General features: G+C 34.4%; 2 protein-coding genes and 1 pseudogene across 3 annotated transcripts; 1 reads left to right on the forward strand and 2 right to left on the reverse strand.

Annotated features, from left to right (window-relative positions):
- Positions 1–1,309: 1,309 nt before the first annotated feature.
- On the forward strand, positions 1,310–2,675 carry LOC143629289 (CASP-like protein 5B1; annotated as a pseudogene). The gene is made up of 3 exons (XR_013152927.1): positions 1,310–1,439; positions 2,163–2,295; positions 2,385–2,675. The product of XR_013152927.1 is annotated as a CASP-like protein 5B1 (transcript).
- Positions 2,676–2,799: 124 nt separating this feature from the next.
- On the reverse strand, positions 2,800–4,655 carry LOC143629288 (mannose-1-phosphate guanylyltransferase 1). The gene is made up of 4 exons (XM_077098596.1): positions 4,199–4,655; positions 4,046–4,108; positions 3,739–3,978; positions 2,800–3,659 (listed from the first exon to the last, which is right to left on the reverse strand). The coding sequence occupies exons 1-4, from the start codon at positions 4,307–4,309 to the stop codon at positions 2,988–2,990; spliced, it is 1,086 nt and encodes a 361-aa protein (XP_076954711.1). The 5' UTR covers positions 4,310–4,655; the 3' UTR covers positions 2,800–2,987.
- Positions 4,656–14,945: 10,290 nt separating this feature from the next.
- On the reverse strand, positions 14,946–18,712 carry LOC143629290 (wall-associated receptor kinase-like 20). Its single transcript, XM_077098597.1, has 4 exons — positions 18,281–18,712; positions 16,899–17,278; positions 16,713–16,772; positions 14,946–15,995 (listed from the first exon to the last, which is right to left on the reverse strand). Exons 1-4 carry the CDS (start codon positions 18,667–18,669, stop codon positions 14,947–14,949), a joined length of 1,878 nt encoding a protein of 625 aa, XP_076954712.1. The 5' UTR covers positions 18,670–18,712; the 3' UTR covers position 14,946.
- Between the last annotated feature and the right edge of the window lie 741 nt (positions 18,713–19,453).

The raw sequence follows: 19,453 nt of genomic DNA on the forward strand, positions 1-19,453 counted from the left end.
GCCCAACCAGCCCAAACCGTGAAACCAAACCGGAACCAAACCGTTACTAATGGTTTGATTTGGTTTGGTTTCAGAATTCTACGGTTTGGTTTTGGTTTGCAAAAACCAAAAACCGTTACGAACGGTTTGGTTCATGGTTTAACATAAAACCGTGAAAACCGGACCGCGAATATACCACCCCATGTATGGGTCGTATAATTTATAGCACCACATCACTGTCAAATCAGCCAGATTCAGTGAGTTGTACAAGTCTTATCATTTTTGCAGTTCACCTTAAACGATTTGTATAACAAATTGTTAAAAACCTTATTTCTCGTATACGGCACATGCAGCCTATTGGTGATGTGGATGCTATATCAATAGTGTGTGTATAGCTTGTCCTTAAAACAAACCAAGCTAATGCTTAATGTTATAGTATAGCTTTCTAAAGTTGTTAGATCCATTTCTTGTATAATTCACACTTACTTTTGGCCAGGGGCGGATTCAGTATTAAGTCAGGGGAAGCGTATGCACCCCCTCAAATTCGTATTTTCTTCTATAAACTTCTACTATATTAGGTTCAAAGACCCTAAGTGCCCCATCCGTGTTTTTCTTAGTGCCCCAAACTCAACTTTCCGACCCAACTTTTCAAACGCAAGTGTAACTTTTCTTTCACAAAATAACAATTAAGCTTAGATTGTTTAATTGTCTAACCACTTCATCAATTAGTTATTAATATAGTGATATATTTTGTTAGTTTAATCGAACCATTATAAAAATTAGACCAAAATTTATTGCTTAGATTTCTATATGCGGTTTATTTAATGTAATTTCATTTGATCTGACCCATTTTGGTTTGACTTGACCCGTTTTATGTTGACCGTTTTTTGCACTCACTGGCAAAATTTTCTAAATCCGTCACTGCTTTTGGCTATATTTTTACCATAAACAATTATACAAAAATGTTTTAAAGTACAAATAATTGCTAGAATGGGTTTTCTGGTAACCATAAAAGTACAAACACTAAAACACTTTTCCTGTTATTTAAGTTATCCATTTGTATTCTATCATCCATACCAAAACCACAAACTAATAATAATAATAATAATAATAATAATAATAATAATAATAATCGTTTCACAGTCATCAACTCAAATTATTCAATTCACAACTTCTTTAAAAGTGACACATGAATACTTTCTATAAAGTTGGTGACATAATTGCTTTGCTTTGCTTTGCATATTCTTTGCATGATGGAGACACTATAGGAATGTCCTAACAACATAATAATAATATAATAATATTCAATTCACAGTAATCAAGATTCAAGATGAAATCATTGTTTGGTAGTCCAGGGAAGATGAGTGGGTTGTTTTGAGAACATGTCAGTTCTTGTTTGCTGCTGCTTCTCTTGGTGTCATGTCTTCTGCTTCTGGATTCACTACTTCTACTTCTTTCTGGTATCTTTTATTCTCAATCACACACAAATCACAGAGTTTAATGGAGTATAAACGGGTGGTTCGGGTCAGTTTTGGGTAGGGGTGAGAATATACCGAAAACGCTACACGAACCTAACACGAAATTTGTGGGTTTGGGTTGGGCATAAATAGGTTTGGGTCAAACCCGCGAGCCCGTTTAGCTAAATAGGTCGGGTTCTGGTTGAACCGGCGGGTTCGTGGTCCCGGTTAACCCATTTATTTTATATTTTATTTTTAATATATCATATGTATATAAATTAAATTTAGTTTGGTATCTTAGGCTAAAATTAAAAACTTGAAAAAAGATTTTATAATTCAAATGTCATTTTTTTGTATAAATTTGTAGTTTTTGCTTTGAAAATGTAAATTAAAGTATTAATATGTGAAAAAAAAAATTAACTTTCAAGTCTAAAGTGTCCTTTTCAGGTCATGTTTGGGTTCACATGTCTAACACGATTTTCAGTTTCCTGTTCGGTTCCAGCGTCATGTCGGGTTGGACATACCAATCCCCGAACACGACCTGCTTAACACCCCTAATTTTGGGGTTTCTATACCAGCTGTAATTGTTTCTGTATCAGTTTGATGTTTAACTCAAATTGATGAACATTAATAGTGGAAACTTGCCCCAAAAATTAGCTAGGTTTATAAAAATTTAACTTCTATTTGTAAATGTAAATTGTTTAACTTTTTGGTGGTTTATTTCAGCTTTTTAATTGCAGCAATGGGAGTTCAAGTATTATGGAGTTTTGGACTTGCCTGCCTTGATATACATGCTTTAAGGTTAAAGAAAGATTTACACAATCATATCTTCTTGAGCCTTATTGTTGTTGGTGACTGGGTTAGCTATTTCACTTTTCATATAATTTGGTTATTGTTATTATTGTGAATAACCAAATTGTGAATTTGATTATTATGATTTGTAAACAGGTGACAACGATATTATCGCTTGCAGCTGCATGTTCATCAGCTGGAGTGGTGGTTGTGTTCATAAAAGACACAAATATTTGTAGATTGCCGTCTGCATTGGCATGCAACACGTTCCAGGTCTCGATAGCTTTGGCTTTCGTGGCGTGGTTTCTTCTTGCTGTTTCGTCCTATGTCATGTTTTGGTTGTTGGCGACCATTTGATTTTGAATGTGCAAGTTTCCTCAGCTGTAAATATTGTGTTGTAGAGTGTAGAGCTTTTGCTTTTACTGTAAAAATATGAAATGTTTGTGCACCATACATGACTTATTAGTGAGAAAATAATAGCTTTGTTTCACATGGATTGGTTATTTAAAAAATAATTTATATCAATAAAGAAATAAAATAACATTTATAACACAAAAGACTTATCATATAACCAACAAAAACCTCACACCTTTTAAACATTTGATCTTTGCATCTCCTAATGTCTAATGAGGTCTTTGTAACACTTTTACACCCTTATAAAACAAAAGACACCTTAAAAAACATAAATACAAAAAAAAAACACATTACACAAACTAAACCTCAGAAAACACCAACTAGATACACCAACACAACACAACTTCACATCACTATCTCCGGCTTCAAGATACTCGCTTTGATCTCCTTATGCGGCAGAACCACGCCCCCATTACTGTACACTTCATCACACACGTGCACATCTTCTCCAAGTATCGTCATATTCTCAGCACGGGCCCACTGCCCAACAGTCGAGTGCCACCCAATAATACTGCTCGAGATACACGCATGTTTCTTGATACGGACCCCACGCATCACGGTACACCTGGACAGCCTGACACCCGACTCCACCACGCAGCCCGGCCCAATAGCCACATCGGGCCCAATCAAACACCCTTCACCAATCTTAGCACTTTCATGAACCAAAACATTACCCACAATGTTTGGCCCGGTAGCCAGTTTAGACGGCTCGTTCTTTCTTAACGAGTCAAGGTAGAGCGTTAGGCCCGTTATGTAATCTTTGGGCTGCCCAACATCCATCCAGAACCCGGGTAGGACCATAGCATATAGTAACTTCTCAGATGCTATTTTCGGAAACGTTTCTTTCTCGATTGAAGTGGGCTTCAATTCGATCCGGTCAAGAACCGATGGGTTCAGTAGATAAATCCCAGCGTTAATCTTGTTACCCACAAACACTTTTGGTTTTTCAACAAATCTTTCAACTTGACCAGTTGATTCTTCCATAACCACCACACCATATTTTGAAGGTTCATCCACCTATACATGCAATTAAAATATAAATTAAAATGAAATTCATAATAATAATAATAATAACCAGAATTGATCACAAAATTACCTTGGTAACCATTATAGAGGCTTCACCGCCATGAGATTTGTGGAATGCAATCATCTGTTTCAGGGGGTATTCACTGATGACATCACTGTTAAGAACAAAAAACGGTTCACCAGATTCATCGACTAGCTTGTCTCGGGCTAAGGCGAGTGGGCCCGCGGTTCCAAGTGGTTCAGTCTCTTGTGAACACGTGATCTTTATCCCGAGTTTCGCCTCAAAATCCTTCAAAAAGTTAAGCATCACCTGAAAGAAAAAGGATAATATTAAATTTATATTCTATAGAAAAGAAACAAAAAGCTTCAAACTTTACCTCTGGCTGATAGTTGATAGCTAGAACCACTTCAGTAACTCCAATAGCCTTCAAAGCCTCAATCTGATACAAATCATAAACATAATATTAAATAATTAATTTTCAAGAAAAAGGGTGTTTGTATATAATAATGATTTATAATTTAATATTCACCTGGTGAAGAATCATGGGCTTGTTGGCAAAATCGACAAGTGGTTTTGGGACACTGAGAGTTAACGGTCTCAAACGAGTGCCAAAGCCACCAACAAGAATAAGGGCCTTCATGCTGCTAAGCTGTTTTTGCAAAAGAAGAGTTATCAGAAACTAGAAGAAAGGATGCAATGTGAATACATACATGGAAGGCTATATAAAGTACTAAACTAAGAAAGATGGTCATATACGCAACGATGATAAAAGTGCTATATTAAGTTAAAAGTAGAAATCTTTCGGTGATTCAATTGCCGGGTGTACATCGAAATTGACACGCGTTCATAGCATTGAAGGAAAGGATAAGTCTTGAAATCAATTGTGCATGTATTGAGAGATAACTGTTGAGTACTTAAAAGCCAGATATTATGTGCAACAACCAAAGATTAAAAATTTTTAAAACGCATTATCACGTGAATAAGATAGCATTCAAGATTTGCAACAGACTGCAGCTCAAGCTATCAACGGGTATGGTATAATCATTGAGTTTATTATGTGTTATGAATTTAATGCATACTTCAATTAGATGGCTATGCAGTTAATGCGGAAAAATATAGGATATCGGTCAAAGACCGATATTGAGATATTGGTTATCACGGTGAGATATCGGTAATTTTAATATCTAGCAGAATTTATATATATAGCAATTTAACACTAACAAATCATTATATTCTCATACCATTAACAAATTCACCTTTCACAACTTACAAAACACTAACAATTGTAGCAAGTAAGAACTGATTAAAACTTAAAACACCAACATTAAACAATAAAAATTGACAATTAAATCTTAAAAAACTGATATCAGGAATATCAGTCAGATATCAGTCCAATATCGGTCAAAATCACCGATAATATCGGCACCGATATTTTACTAAGGGACCGATACTGCATAGTTAGATGGCAAGATAAATTTAGTAATATTTATCGTATTCATTACCTTTTCAAATGTAATATGGTAACATCAAGAGTCAAAATGAAAATCTAAACTAGCTACTGGCTAGGTGTATTATTTTTATGCTACATTACAAAACCAGATAAATCTGATTTTTGAGTTTTGCACAAATTCCCTTTGTGACATCTTATACAAATCCTACATCGTTCTGTTATATGTAGTCCACATGAGAGATATTGGGCCATAAGGAATGCACCACCTCAAAATTATCAACGTGTTTTAGGCGCAATTGCTGTGGATGAGAGGAGAACTCCACAGTTAAGTGTGCCTGGGTGAGAGCAATCCCAGGATGAGTGACTCCTGGGAAGTTTCCACCCAGGGAACCTAAAACAAATCTGTAAGCTTTTCGTGGGCAAATCAGACGATATTGGTTGGTACGAGAGGTCGGTGTCACACCATCAAAACAGGACCTGATTGTGACCGACTGATACCAGACTTACATATTGGAAATTTAAACATTTGTAAACATGCCTTAACTATTTATATTAAAAGTGTTTAGTTTTGATAGCCCATATTTGTACTCTTTTACTTTTAAGTTGTACTGTGTTAATGCATATGTATAAAAGTTTAAATTTCCATTATCCGTCACGTAAGTCCGATATCAATTGGTCACCATTAGGTCCCGCTTCGGTTTAGTGAGGTGTGACACCTTTTCGGTTCATTGACTTCATTCTTCTTTAAGAACTATATTCCCAAACAGCTCAACAAAATGTAGTCCACCTTAAATTGTTACAAATAGTCAATTAATGAACTAAAGGATTAAGATCAAACACTATTAGTTTCATTCTTCTATAAGAATTTCCTTAAGTCTAGATCGGTTTAAACAAGCCAGGCCACTCGGAGGCTACTCGAGACCAACTCAAAAAAAGCTCGAATTGAGCCGAGCTTGAGCCTAAAAATAAGCTTATTTAATAAACGAGCCAGAGCTTCATTTATCGAGCTCAAGCCAGCTCACGAGCCTATTGCTTAGATAATTATTATTTAATATATATTAATTTAATAATAATTATTGTATATGAAAAGTATGATAAAAATAAGTAAATATATATCAAGCTATATCTAAAATTATAATAAACGAATACAAAATAATTATAAAATATATAAATTTAACTAATACAGTAATACAGTAAACGAGCCAAGGCGTGACACCTTTTCGGTTCATTCTTGTTTAAGAATTTAATTCCCAAACAACTTAACAGAATGTAATTCATGACAGTATTCCACCTTAAAATAGTTACAAATAGTCAATTAATGAACTACAGGATTAAGATCAAACACTATTAGTTTCATTCTTCTTTAAAAAATTTTCTTAAGTCTAGATCGGTGCAAACAAGCCAAGCTGCTCACAAGCTACTCGAGACCAGCTCGCAAAAAAGCTCGAATTGAGCCGAGCTTGAGCCTAAAAATAAGCTTGTTGAATAAACAAGCCCGAGCTTCATTTATCGAGCTCAAGCCGGCTTGCGAGCTTATTATTTAATATATATTAATTCAATAATAATTATTGTACATAAAATTATGATAAAAATAACTAAACAGTATATATCGAGCTATACATAAAATTATAATTAAAAAACACAAAAATAATTATAAATATATAAATTTAACTAATACAGTAATCCATCCAGTAAACGAGCCCAGCCCGAGCCGAGGCAACACCTCTTCGGGTCATTCTTAGAATTTTATTCCTAAACAACTCAAGAAAATGTAATTCATGACAGTAATCCACTTTAAAACTGTAACAAATAGTCAATTAATGAGCTACAGGCATAAGATCAAACACCTTGTATGCAGCATAGTCATTTCAAAAACCTTATATTATAATCTAGATCTTTGTGAAGGCATGATCATTTCAAAGACATATACTTGATCATCTAAATGTAATCAGTTGAATCTTAATAATTACAGGTGAATCTGTTTTATAAATTCAATTGAAATTGAATTGATTAAACCCACATTGTTGAATTCAATTCACATAAAACTTAAATTAAACAGACAGACTGCATCAAGATCATGAACAAATTCGAGATTTATAAACAGATGAATAATAATTACCTTAGGTGATATACTTTGAATCCTCTGTTTAATATTGATTGATTGAAGATAAGATGATAATATGAGCCCTAATTAATTAATTAATTAGACTCTGAATAGAAGATACAGAGCGTGGTAGCTAGGATTGGCTGTCAGGGTTTTTTACACGCTTCTTCGTTGTTGATTTGATGATTGATGTGATGAACAGAGCCTTGCTGTATCTATATCTCTCTATATATTTTCATTTACATTATATACTATATATATAATAGCAAATTATATATATTTACTCCTTTAGGTGTATGGTATATTTCCACATATATAATTTAGATTTGTCAGCAGCTACCATTATAAAACAATTGTTTATTACTGCTTAACTTTCTTTACTACCTCTTGGTACGATGTTATCGTTATTGTGGTGTGGTGTGGTGTGGTGTGGTGTGACTATAAACCGGATAAGGTTTGCGAGACCTGATTACCTGAATTAAATCAGAATCGGTCACTTGTAATAAGGTTAGTTTTCGTGACTTGAGAATGCCACTAACCCGGTATAAGTTGGGGCGGAGTTAACCCGTTTGCTCAACCCTAATGGCGTGTGCCATTGAAAAAAAAATAACTTTATTTAAAAAGTGATATTTTAATAATTTGATTAATTATGATATTGAGTAGATCTAGAGTAACTTTCGCCACACTATTATCATACTTTTTAAGTCAAAAACATATGTAATGGATAGTATCTTTTGATGTCCTTCAATCGCTGTCATTTCAAGTCATATATAAGATTTATTGTAAAAGCATTCATGCGTTTATACGCCCCTAGAGATGGCATAGAGGCTTTATTCACTTACATAATGCTCCTATAATATGTCATTGCACATCACATTGTAAAAAGAAAACAAATTTATTTGTGCATTTGAGCTTTCTTGCTACTTGCTAGTATATGTTAAAATAATACTAAATTCAATTAAATGAATGTTTTACTTCTAAAAAGCTACTAAAACCATATAATAAACATATCACGCAAACTATCTGTATAATTACTATTATAGTGACTTAATAATCATCTATTGTGATGATTGTTATTGTGATTACCATGAGCAATATTGTATCTACCAATAATATCATATCTTATTATGTTATTTTATTTTATTGTTATAAACCATATTATGTTATATCATACCTATTATATTATATTATATCATATCATATTCAGATATATTAGATATTTACAGACTTATAAATTATCTTTTCAAGTATTATTATTAGGCCACCCGAAGCACCGCGTGATGAAGGCCCATCACGCGTGATGGCATCACTCAACACCGCCGCCGGTGGTGTATCACGCGCGTGATGGTGTGGTTGAGTGATGGCCATCACACAAGTGATGGTGGGTTTTCAAGGAAAAAAGTGACCGTTAGTGGAAAGGCATTTCACACAAAACCACACATCATCATCATCATCATCATCATCATCGTACTCAGTATATCCCACCAATAGCAAAGCTATGGTAGGGTCTGAGGAGGGTAAGATGTAGACATCCTTACCTCTACCCCGTAGGAATAGAGAGGCTGCTTCCGGTGAGACCCCCAGCTCGATGGTAGTTTTGCATCAAGCCTTGGACATAAGGCACATAACACTCAACCATTGGGACACCGGCCGATTGGTGCATGTACCCTTGTCTTTCGGCTATCAACGCTACCACATGATGCCTGATTAACCTTCCGCCACTTTTAACTTTATTTTCACGAGATTAGTAAAATAACGTCAAAATTAGTACATTTTCACTTTAGCCCACCTGAGGGTTCCCACATATACACATTATATGCGCGCACCCAAGCAGGGCATTCACACAAAACCACACAAAAGAAATTAAACCTAGTTGCAGCAAGCTCTAAAACCCTAGTTTTCATGGAAAGATTCAACAGTAGGATGAAAGATGAAAGATTGAAGAAGATGAAAGGTGTTTAATAGTGGGATGAATCTGTATAGTGGCAAGAGCATTTCACCATGTGTCAATGGGTATTACAGATGGGTGTTTGTTGAAGAAAAAGATGAAATTGAACAGAGCAAATGAAGACAAACGAGAAATTTCATCACATCTACCACCCCCTAGTGATTTATTACATTGATTATAAGTCTTAACTAATTTATTACAAGGATGTCATCTTTGTAATTTAATTTCATCTTATGTCAATCAAAAGTCTTAACAAAAATTTAATTATTCAGTCAGACACAAATTTCTTCAAAATTTTAATTTCTAATCGTACCTAGTCAATCTCAATTCATTGTCTTTTTGGCAATTGACACAAGTTTCCAATTTTTAAAATTTAGGTTGTCATTGTAACTTGTAAATATATTACTATTTAACCATTATACTTGTCAAACATATTCACAAAAAATACGAAAGCTGTATTTTATTCAAAAGAAAACCTACAACAATTTATTTATCATTTTATTGACATTTTATTTAACAAAGGTGTTTATTTGAAGACTGGCACATAGATTTGCTTGTGTGTAGAAGGCTTCGTATGAAAACGTTGGTTCACATGTGGGCATACTCGAAAGTCAGCGGGACCCGCAAGTTCTGGCCTTTTAATGTTTAAACTACATTTTTCATAATTTGTGTATTTATTTGCAAGTTTATTGTTGATAGATATATACATATACATATTACTAAAAGATTAATTTTAAGACATATTTATCGAACACTAGCTACTAAGTATCTCCAACTTATTCCCTCGTGCAACCAATATATTTTGACATATCCAGGTGCGTCGAGATTCTTGTTAAAAATAAACACATGTGAATTTCTTGACCAACTCATTAGAAGTTAGGTTAACACTCAAATCAGCTGACATATTGGTCTTTAGATGGATATGTGACTCATATGATGGAAACACATGTTTATGAGTGTCTTAATTACCCTTGAGGCTATTGAAGTACTTAGTCAAGTCTAAGCAGGGCCGACTCTAAGGGAGAGCGGGATGGTCGACGGACCTTGGCCCGACACCCTGATAGGCCCGTTTTATTTTAAATTATATATTTTTTTTCTGAAAAAGAATATGTATATATAATGTTTAAACTTGATTACACAATCTCTAGATTGGTTTAGTGGCAAAAGAGTATGACTTTCAACAAAAAAGGGTGTGGGTTCAAACCTCACTTAAGAAATTTTCACCCTATTTTTATAAAAATAAAAAAAAATAAAATTAAACAACTAAATCATAAGACCCAAAAATTTAAAGCTCATTTAATAATTAAATGTTTAAACCCAACAAGAGACCCATTTTTATTAAGGCCCAGAAAAAAATTTTGCTTTCGGCCAAAAATTTTTAACCTTTGTCGGAGCCGGCCCTAAGTCTAAAGCAGGTTAAAATATTAATGTTTTATAACAACAAGATTTATGAATGTATTTTTAAACGATTTGGTTTTGTCATGCAAAATTGGGCTAGCAGCGCAACTTATTACCCGTTTGTCTTCTATTTCGATGTAAACACGATCTTTTAATAAATGAAAGTTATATATTTTAAAATTAAAAGGCAAACACTTATTTCATTAATAGTAATATGATGGGTTCAAATATTTACAAACGCAATGTCAAAGTGAGAAAAAATAGAGTTTTCATATTTACACATTTTATCCCTCCTGCCCTGCTGACATATATTACTACTTTACTAGTACAAGGGATAAATATGTCATTCATAGTTTTACAGAAGTATTTTTTTAGTCAAAACATATATATATTTTTTTCTAGTTTGACAAGTATTTACTACGGAGTAAATGTTAAAAGAGAGAAGAAAGTAGTGTCGGTTGTAAGTTGGAACACATGGAAGCAGACAATTACAGCATAACGAAAGCCATGCATGTTCCACATCTGACAATTTTCCAACGTGTCATCCTTCATTTGATGAGTATTATTTAAAAATATTTAAGTTGTTAATAACTGTGACCATTAATTAAATAAATATAAAAAGATAAAATTTAGATCCAATACCAACGGCAACATGTCATGTTATTTTAGATAAATTTCTAAGAAAACATTATGCCAAATTAACGGATGGTCTCACTAGATGAGCCGAACATGACGTGTTGACTTTACTTTTTTCTGATGACTATTCGGATCCAAGTACCAAAATCAGGTAATTTGACACTTCTTGACACATAGAAGGAGTAAAGTACAAAAATATATTATAACTAAAGCAAAGATACCAAAATAAAGTCAAATGGAAGCAATCTTGGATTCTTGTCAACAACATAAAACGACGGTCGATTTTTACTAGTTTGAGCATAAGACGATTAAAAACACTGTCAAGAAGTCCTTGGGTTTGAAGCCTTTAACTCACTCGATTCATTTAAATCTAAAAGTGGGTTTAAAATAAATTTTGAAGATGGTTGTTTCCCTTCTAATTTTAAGAGGGTTGTTAACAAATTTCATCAAAATTTTAAAATGAATCTAGTAAAGGTGTTAAGAGCGGTTTAATATCTCAACAGTGAACAAAGAAGAATTTGTATTAAGTTTCAATAAGAGTTGTCAAGAGTCACAATTAAGGGTGTATTGTGAACTTAAGTTGAGACAAGAATCACATGCTAGTAAATAGTAATACTGATCTTGTAAGCTGTATTATTTTGAATAGTGGGAAGGTCATTAGAATTTATAATGTTTGACAACTTGATATATGATAATGGATGGCTTTTAATAACCAAAGTTGAATGGCAACAAGTGTTGAAAGTTGAATACCACTAGTGGATTCATAAGTTGCCATCGACATGTTAGGATGCAAATGATCTAAAGTTAAATCTTAAATGCGCCCCTTGACTTGCCAATGAGATTCCTAATTGACATTTGATTCATCTAGTTTTTAATATGATCTGTTTTTGTTGTAGTGTATAAAATCTTGATATATGAAATATATCGTATGGTAATACTATAGGAAATGTCGTTAATATGGTCACTGGAACTTGTTACAAACTCATTATACTAGCAAATATGGTGAATGAATGCATGTGCAATATGTGTGGAATCAAGCATGGAAGATTAAGGTTAAAAATCTGATTTTTATGTTGTAGAGGGGCGTACCCTACACTCTTTGGGCGTTATGCCTTGCCTCTAATATACGATGCCTCAATGCGTTGGTGTGAAACTGGAAATGTATGTACGCACAACCCAACATGCCATACGTCGAGTTGATTTTTAAAAGTATTTACCAAAATAGGTGATTTTAATCAAAATAGAATGAGAGGAAAAACTATTTACCAAAATAGGTGATTTTAAAAGTATTTATCAAAATATGTATTTTTAATAAACTTTTATTTTTCACTCCTTATCTTATTGGGTTATTAAAAAAACAAGATTTTATTTAAAAAAAAACTAAGAAAAAGGTTTCTAATAAAATAAAAACATTTTGTGAATCATTTTATTTTTTAATCAAAATCATTTCAAATGTTTTTTTTTTAAATTTTTTGATAAACGTGTACTATAAACTAAATTACGAAGTAGTTTTCGTTCAAAATTATACACTTAATTAAATAAATATTATAATTACTTTTCTTTTATTTTGCATACAAGAAAGACATCAATATATAACATTTTGATCTGTTTATAAAAAAGTTTGAATATGAGGTTTATTATTAATTCTAATGCATTGTTTTTTGAGATATATATATATATATATATATTAAAATTTTAAATGTGTTAATTGTGAACGATATAATTTTTATATCGTAAACTATACATGGTCGGTACCATATTAATCGAAATGACTTCGACCGAACAACAACGGTACCCGCATTCGTTTTTTTAGTTTTTTTGAACAACATAAAATCCATGCATGTCGATATCTTTTATTTATATCAAGACTCTATAATTGAGTTTTCTCTTTCCGTTCTTATAACGAGTGTCGATAACATAGTGATTCGAATCATACCAACCAAATTTCATCGTATGGACTTTGCTAGTTATCTTTAAATGTTTTTCTAGAAGAAAAAAATTTCGAAATACATAATTGAAACAATATATTCAAAATACACAATATTAAAAAATACAAATTTTTACCATTGTTATATATTAAATGAATGACTGAAAATATATTTCTAAAGAGAGTAAACTTTCTTATTTAAAATTATTTTTTAGTTACATATACTTATAATATATAACGAATTCAAAACATAAAAAAATCGATAAAACATCATGATACAACAAAAATGTATTTGCTTTATTTTATTCGAGACCTTTTTAGCAAAAAAAAAAAAAACAATTTAAATCTTTTTTATCCAATAAGCTTTGGAAAGAGAAATACAAGTTTTAAAGAAATTACATATTTTGATATATACTTTTAAAATCACCTATTTTAGTAAATAGTTTTTTCACTTATCTTATTTTGGTAAATAAACTCTTATGGTCGGTGTTGTTTATAGTTTGGTAAATAGTTTTAACTTTTGATCAACCAGTAAAACTTGAAACTCGACACATAACGTGTAAAAGTGGATGTTGGTGTTGTTTATATTTATAAACGAAATTATTTCTGGAGCCTGTTCCTTTCTTTTTTTCACATACCTCCAACTTGTCATATTTGTTGTTTTCTACTTTTTATTTCATAGTTATCTGTTTACATAATTAGCATGTGGATCCAATGGACCATTGTATGAATTTGGCCTTCTAAAAGCATAAAAAAGTGTGGGTAGTGGTCCACTACTCCACTGGTCCATGTTCTATAAACCACGAAATTGTGTTTACACATAGGATCTTCATGCATCATCATTGATCTTCACTTTATTTACACGGGCCGTATAGGACCTGAGTTGTGTTAGTATCATATTCTATACGAGCAGTTGAAAACCTATACAGCTTGTATAAGGCTACACGGGCCGTATAGGCTGAAAAAGTTGCCCCCCCTGTATACTTGTCAGACATGAGTGACTTATACGACATGTATAACCCTGTACGAGCCATGTAGACATGTACAAATAGCATGGGGGTGTTGTATGAAGATCACATCCCTTGGGTTAATAGTGGTAGTTATGAGATCGTTCAATTGATATAAATTTAAAGAGAGAGCTTCGATTTCAGTCCCTATGGTTTGCTTACTTTTGCCATTTTTGTCCAAAATTTTTTTAGCCATTTCCATGCTTGTGGTTTCATTTTCTTGTCATTTAAGTCCAAATCACTAATTCCGTTAGTTCTATTTTCTTAAGTTAGTATGAAATGACAAAAATACCCTTTTAATTAAATAAGTAAAATGTCATTTGCATCCCTAAGTTTGCTCAATTTTGTCATCTCTGTACAAAAATGGCAGCTTACTATATTTAATTAAAAGGGTATTTTTGTCATTTCATACTAACTTAACAGACTAGAACTAACGAAGTTACTGATTTGGACGGAAATAACTAAAAAAAATTCTTAGAACGGAAATGACAATTCTCTCAAATTTAAATGTTCTGTACAAAAGAAGCTTATGTTTATACTATTTATATCTTATATAACGCAAAAGCTATGGCTTAATTAAAACGTGTAATCCTACTTTATGGAATATTTAAAAATATGAACAAAAAGTAAATGCTATTTTATAAAATATGAACAAAAAGATTGAATACTCAACAGATGCATCATACAAATTACAAATGAAACTTATTGTACACTAATATCCAAATGAAACTTATTGTACACTAATATCCTTACTCCTAGCCTTAAGTCTTAATACTTTATTATTACTAACTGATGCAAATATGCAATTTAATCTTCGGGTTTACTCGTTGCAATGCTAAGTATATACTCGATCTCCTCGGTCACCTCTTTCATCGAAGGCCTATTTTGTCGACGTTCCTCTAAGCACCCGACCGCAAGAAACCCCAACGCTTTCATCGTCTCAAGCTCCAACTTGGTAGCACCCTTCTTCAAGTTCGGGTCAACCGCATCCAACAACCTTTCCTCTTCAACTAGCCGTTTCACATAAATCGCCAAGTTCACATCATCCGGCTCTCTGTTAAAATCTATCGCTTTCTCAGACGTTAACAACTCCAACAACACGACCCCAAAACTGTACACGTCACTTTTATCTGTCAGCTGATAGTTTCTATAATATTCAGGATCCAGATACCCTAACGTCCCTTGAGCACATGTTGTCACGTGACTTAAATCCGCTTCAGCTAATCGTGACAGCCCAAAATCCGCAACCTTCGCGTTTAACTTCTCGTCTAGTAAAATATTGCTAGATTTCACGTCACGATGGTAGATTGGTGGGACCGCGGAAAAATGTAGGTAGGCTAGCCCCTCGGCCGTGTCACGCGCAATGTTTAACCGGTGGGTCCACGTCAAAAACCCGTTGAGCCGGCCTTTAAGGTGGTCCAACAAGGTACCATTCGGGATGTACTCGTAAACCAGCAATGGCTGTTCTAGCTCAACACAACAACCCAAAAGACGAACTAGACCCCTATGGTTAACTTGACACAATATTCGTACCTCGTTTAGGACTTGATCAGTGCCTTTCGTGTTCCCAACTTTCGCACATTTGACGGCTACAACAGTAGAATCTTCTAGAATGCCTTTGTATACTTCACCGTATCCTCCGGAACCTAGGAGCCGGTCTTTTGAGAAGTTGTTGGTTGCTTTTCTTATTTCTTTACCCGTGAAGACTTTGGCGTTTTTTCCTGAACCAGCGTTAAGTATCTCTTCACGCTCACGTGCAAGGCGCGCTTGTGCTTCTTTGTGGCGGCGGTGACGTTTGTAGAGTAGGAATCCGATTATGGCTGCTACGAGTGCTGATCCCAGGCCGGAGGTCAAACCTGAATATCGAAATGTCAACAAACGTTACAACAAAAACTAAATGTATATACCTAAGAGTAAACTGTCATTTTCTTCTCTTCTCGTCATGCGATGAAAATAGATTTTGAATGAAAATGACGTGAAAATGATCAAAACACATGGACGAAAATTACAGTTTACTCTATACGTATTTAAATACGTGTTCATTTGAATAAAATATTATTTATTGAAAATAAACCAAATATATTTGTGGGTGAACTATATGACATGTCTAAGAGTATATTAAGAGTACAAAAGTATTGGCAATCAGTTGGAGAAAACAATTATTTTATTATGATTTACATGCAGTGTCTAATTTTGACCTAAAAACACGGCTTTGACTTAGAAATATATGGTCGTTGGTCCTACATGATTTTAACAGAAATATATTATAAATTGTTGTTTGGGCAAAAAGCAGGACCACTCTGTTTTTTAAAATGTGTATAGGTTAAAAATGGTTGATTTTTTAAACATTTTCATTATTAATTTATGATATTTCTATCAACTTATTCAATGTTCACTAAACTCATTTTAAAAACTAGTTGACCAGTGATCCAGATTAAACTTGTCATTGTTTATAGTAATGCAGTATAAGGTTATACATGATGTATAACTTTTGCAGATCACCTTAAATGGTTCATATATAACCTTTCCTTTTTATAAGGACATGTATAAACCTAAGTGAGGCGCTATGATACCTGCGATAAGTGCAGTCCGCTTTGAGTCGCTGCAGTCTCCTCTGTTCTCACAAGTATCATCTGTCAAATAAATTAGGAACAATGTTATAAAAAGGCTAATGACTTTGCTTTAAATAAAAAAATAAACCACATTAAAATCAACTAACAAATTTCTATTATAATCACTGCATAGTTTAGACAAATTACCTAGTGCACAAACTCCAGCCACAGCATCCCAATGAAGTCCACTATTACACATACACCTACTAACATTACCGGTACCCGATGGCGCACACGTAGAGGTAGCATCGCAATTTGTTTGTGTACTACACAACGGCTCAGGCGGTGGGACCCACTCTATCTCCACTCCAGGAGCAGGCCACCTACTCACCGGCAACGAATAATCCAAATTCACAAAACTTCTATACGCTTGACACCCGCCGTCCCTAACACGTATCTGGTACCTCGTTGACGACCCACCCGGCTGAAATGTGCAACATATTGGCGCTCTGCCACACGACGACGCTTCAGCCGAGTTGTTTATGTACGAGTGGCAAAGGCTTGTTGAAGTACAGTTTAATGGTGACCTTCAAGAACGAATTAATAGTTAGAAACATAACACAAACACATAACTTAGGATGAACTGTCGTATTATTATAATAAAAAAAATTAACTGAAAACTCGATTATAATAATTCATCATACATTAACCTCAACCATGGCTGCGTATTTTTAATAGTGGCCCGACTTGACCAAACAGTAAATGAGCCGACCGAGCCTGAGCTCAACTAGGGTCAAGCTCGGCTCGTTCTGAATTACGAGGGCTTGAGATCGGCTAGTTTGATGCACTTTTTATAAAACTTGATGCGTTCTTATAATAGTGACCCGAACTGACCAATGGTAAACGAGCCAAGCCTGAGCTCAACTAGGGTCAAGCTCGGCTCATTTTGACTTGGGAGGGCTCGAGATCGGCTAGTTTGATGCTCTTTTTCTAAAATTTGAGCCAGCTCGTGAATTGTTTTTTCAAGCTCGTGCTCAGTTTGTTTATTATTTAATAATTAATTATATACAGTTTTATTATTTTTATATATTTTGAGAAAAGCCTTAAACTAGCCTAAGCTTTGCTCGTGAGTTTTTTTTCCAGCTCCGGCTCAGCTCGTCTATTATTTAATAATTAATTTATATACATTTTTATATATTTTGAGAAAAAATTTAAACGAGCCTAAATTTGGCTCGAGCTTGTTTGATACCTTAAACGAGTTAAAGCTTGGCTGTGAAGTGTTAACTTAATAAACATAACTAAAACTTAAAAATACACAAGGCTCGCTAAGGCTCGGTGAGCCTAAACGACTTCCCATACAAGGCTCGAACTCGGGCTCAATAACTAAAGGAACTTATTTGAGGCTTGGGCTCGAAAAAGCTCAGGTCTTTTCGAGTTTTTTTTCTATTGATCCAAGCTCGAGTAGCTTTCAAGCAGCTAAGGTACAAACAATTACAACACTAATACATTCCATTCGCCCAAATAGATCCAACCTGAGCACTTAACGAGCCTATTATCATTATAACGAAATTAGTAAATAAGCAACATACCTGAGAAGTGATTCAGAGCAGTTAAGGTAAAGAATAGTGTTGCCACTAGTAATATTGAACGGTAAGCTCGGGTTCAGTTGTAAACCCTGGGATGACACGTCAGCAGTGACACACGTGCTGTTATTATTTATGAAGCTTGATGGTCGGATAGTAAACCTTTGGGTGGCTTGAGAGATTGAGGAGATGGGATATGTGTTATTGAGTGTGTCGAAAAATAAAGTACCCGATGCGTCGCATCGGACCCTATATGACTGGTCCCCGCACCCTGGTCCCGTACTTAGAGGGTACGGGACTTGGGTCGAGCCACAGTCTGGGCAACGGGTGGCCGAAAAGGCGAAACCGGCACATGTTAGGATCAGTGCTAACGTGAAGATGGATTTGGCCACCATTTTGGGAAAAAATGATTTAAAGGAAGGTATGAGATGGGTGGTTATATAATGAGTTTAGTTGCTGTTGTTTTTGTTGACTTTTTGTAATAAGTTATGGGACCACTTTAACTTTCTGCTGGTCAAAGATATATATAGTGCCTCTGTGATGTATGATGTATCTTCCCAACTACTTCTGTTTGAAATTTATTGTAAAATGTCAGCGGATAATGTTCATATTTTCTAGAACAAAAAACTTGTTTTCAAATTTTATGCACAACAATATGCAACTCCGGGTAATATGATATCATCGGTGGCGGTTCTTAGATTTCGTGTGTCTCGTCCAAACAGAAGATATATGCCCTGAAGAAACACTAAGTGAACCCACGGGCAGATTATAGATAATCTGGGGGTTAAGTAATGTTTCCCACGAGAATGAGGTCTAGCAGAGAAGGTTGTTCTTCAGGGGACCTGCAAAACAGACACCGTAAGCTCGTCACTGAGAAGGGGGGGGTTCCTCCTTGTGACCACCCTCCGGCGTGAGAATCAGACTAGATTGCTCTGAATATAAGTGTATATTAAGAGATTGCTAGATAAGATTGAGATAACAGATGATGTCCTTACCATTCCAAGATGTTGGAGTATTTATAGCCGAAGGTAGGTTTCCAAGCAGGTACAGCCGGCTGAATAGTATTCATGTTCTACCAACAGTGGACGTACGCACAGGCCATGCTGGTTGGTGGATAGGTTACGGCCAACAGTAATAAGGTCGGCTGTATACTGTTCCTTTTACTGCCGGCTACGCACT

Source organism: Bidens hawaiensis, unplaced genomic scaffold (assembly GCF_021521415.1).
Source record: "Bidens hawaiensis isolate Kalapana, Puna unplaced genomic scaffold, B.hawaiensis_p1.1 tig00005179_1, whole genome shotgun sequence".
NCBI lineage: Eukaryota > Viridiplantae > Streptophyta > Magnoliopsida > Asterales > Asteraceae > Bidens > Bidens hawaiensis.

What these genes read in the sequence shown, in the direction of transcription:
- LOC143629288 (XM_077098596.1), bottom strand. Translation starts at nt 4,309, where the DNA reads ATGAAGGCCCTTATTCTTGTTGGTGGCTTTGGCACTCGTTTGAGACCG. An exon ending in AGCCCATGATTCTTCACCAG is followed by an intron (nt 4,109 to 4,198) that starts GTGAATATTAAA and finishes GATTTGTATCAG; the next exon opens with ATTGAGGCTTTGAAGGCTAT. An exon ending in CTATCAACTATCAGCCAGAG is followed by an intron (nt 3,979 to 4,045) that starts GTAAAGTTTGAA and finishes TTTTTCTTTCAG; the next exon opens with GTGATGCTTAACTTTTTGAA.
- LOC143629290 (XM_077098597.1), bottom strand. Translation starts at nt 18,669, where the DNA reads ATGGTGGCCAAATCCATCTTCACGTTAGCACTGATCCTAACATGTGCC. An exon ending in TGCTCTGAATCACTTCTCAG is followed by an intron (nt 17,279 to 18,280) that starts GTATGTTGCTTA and finishes TCGTTCTTGAAG; the next exon opens with GTCACCATTAAACTGTACTT. An exon ending in GCGGACTGCACTTATCGCAG is followed by an intron (nt 15,996 to 16,712) that starts GTATCATAGCGC and finishes TTCGATATTCAG; the next exon opens with GTTTGACCTCCGGCCTGGGA.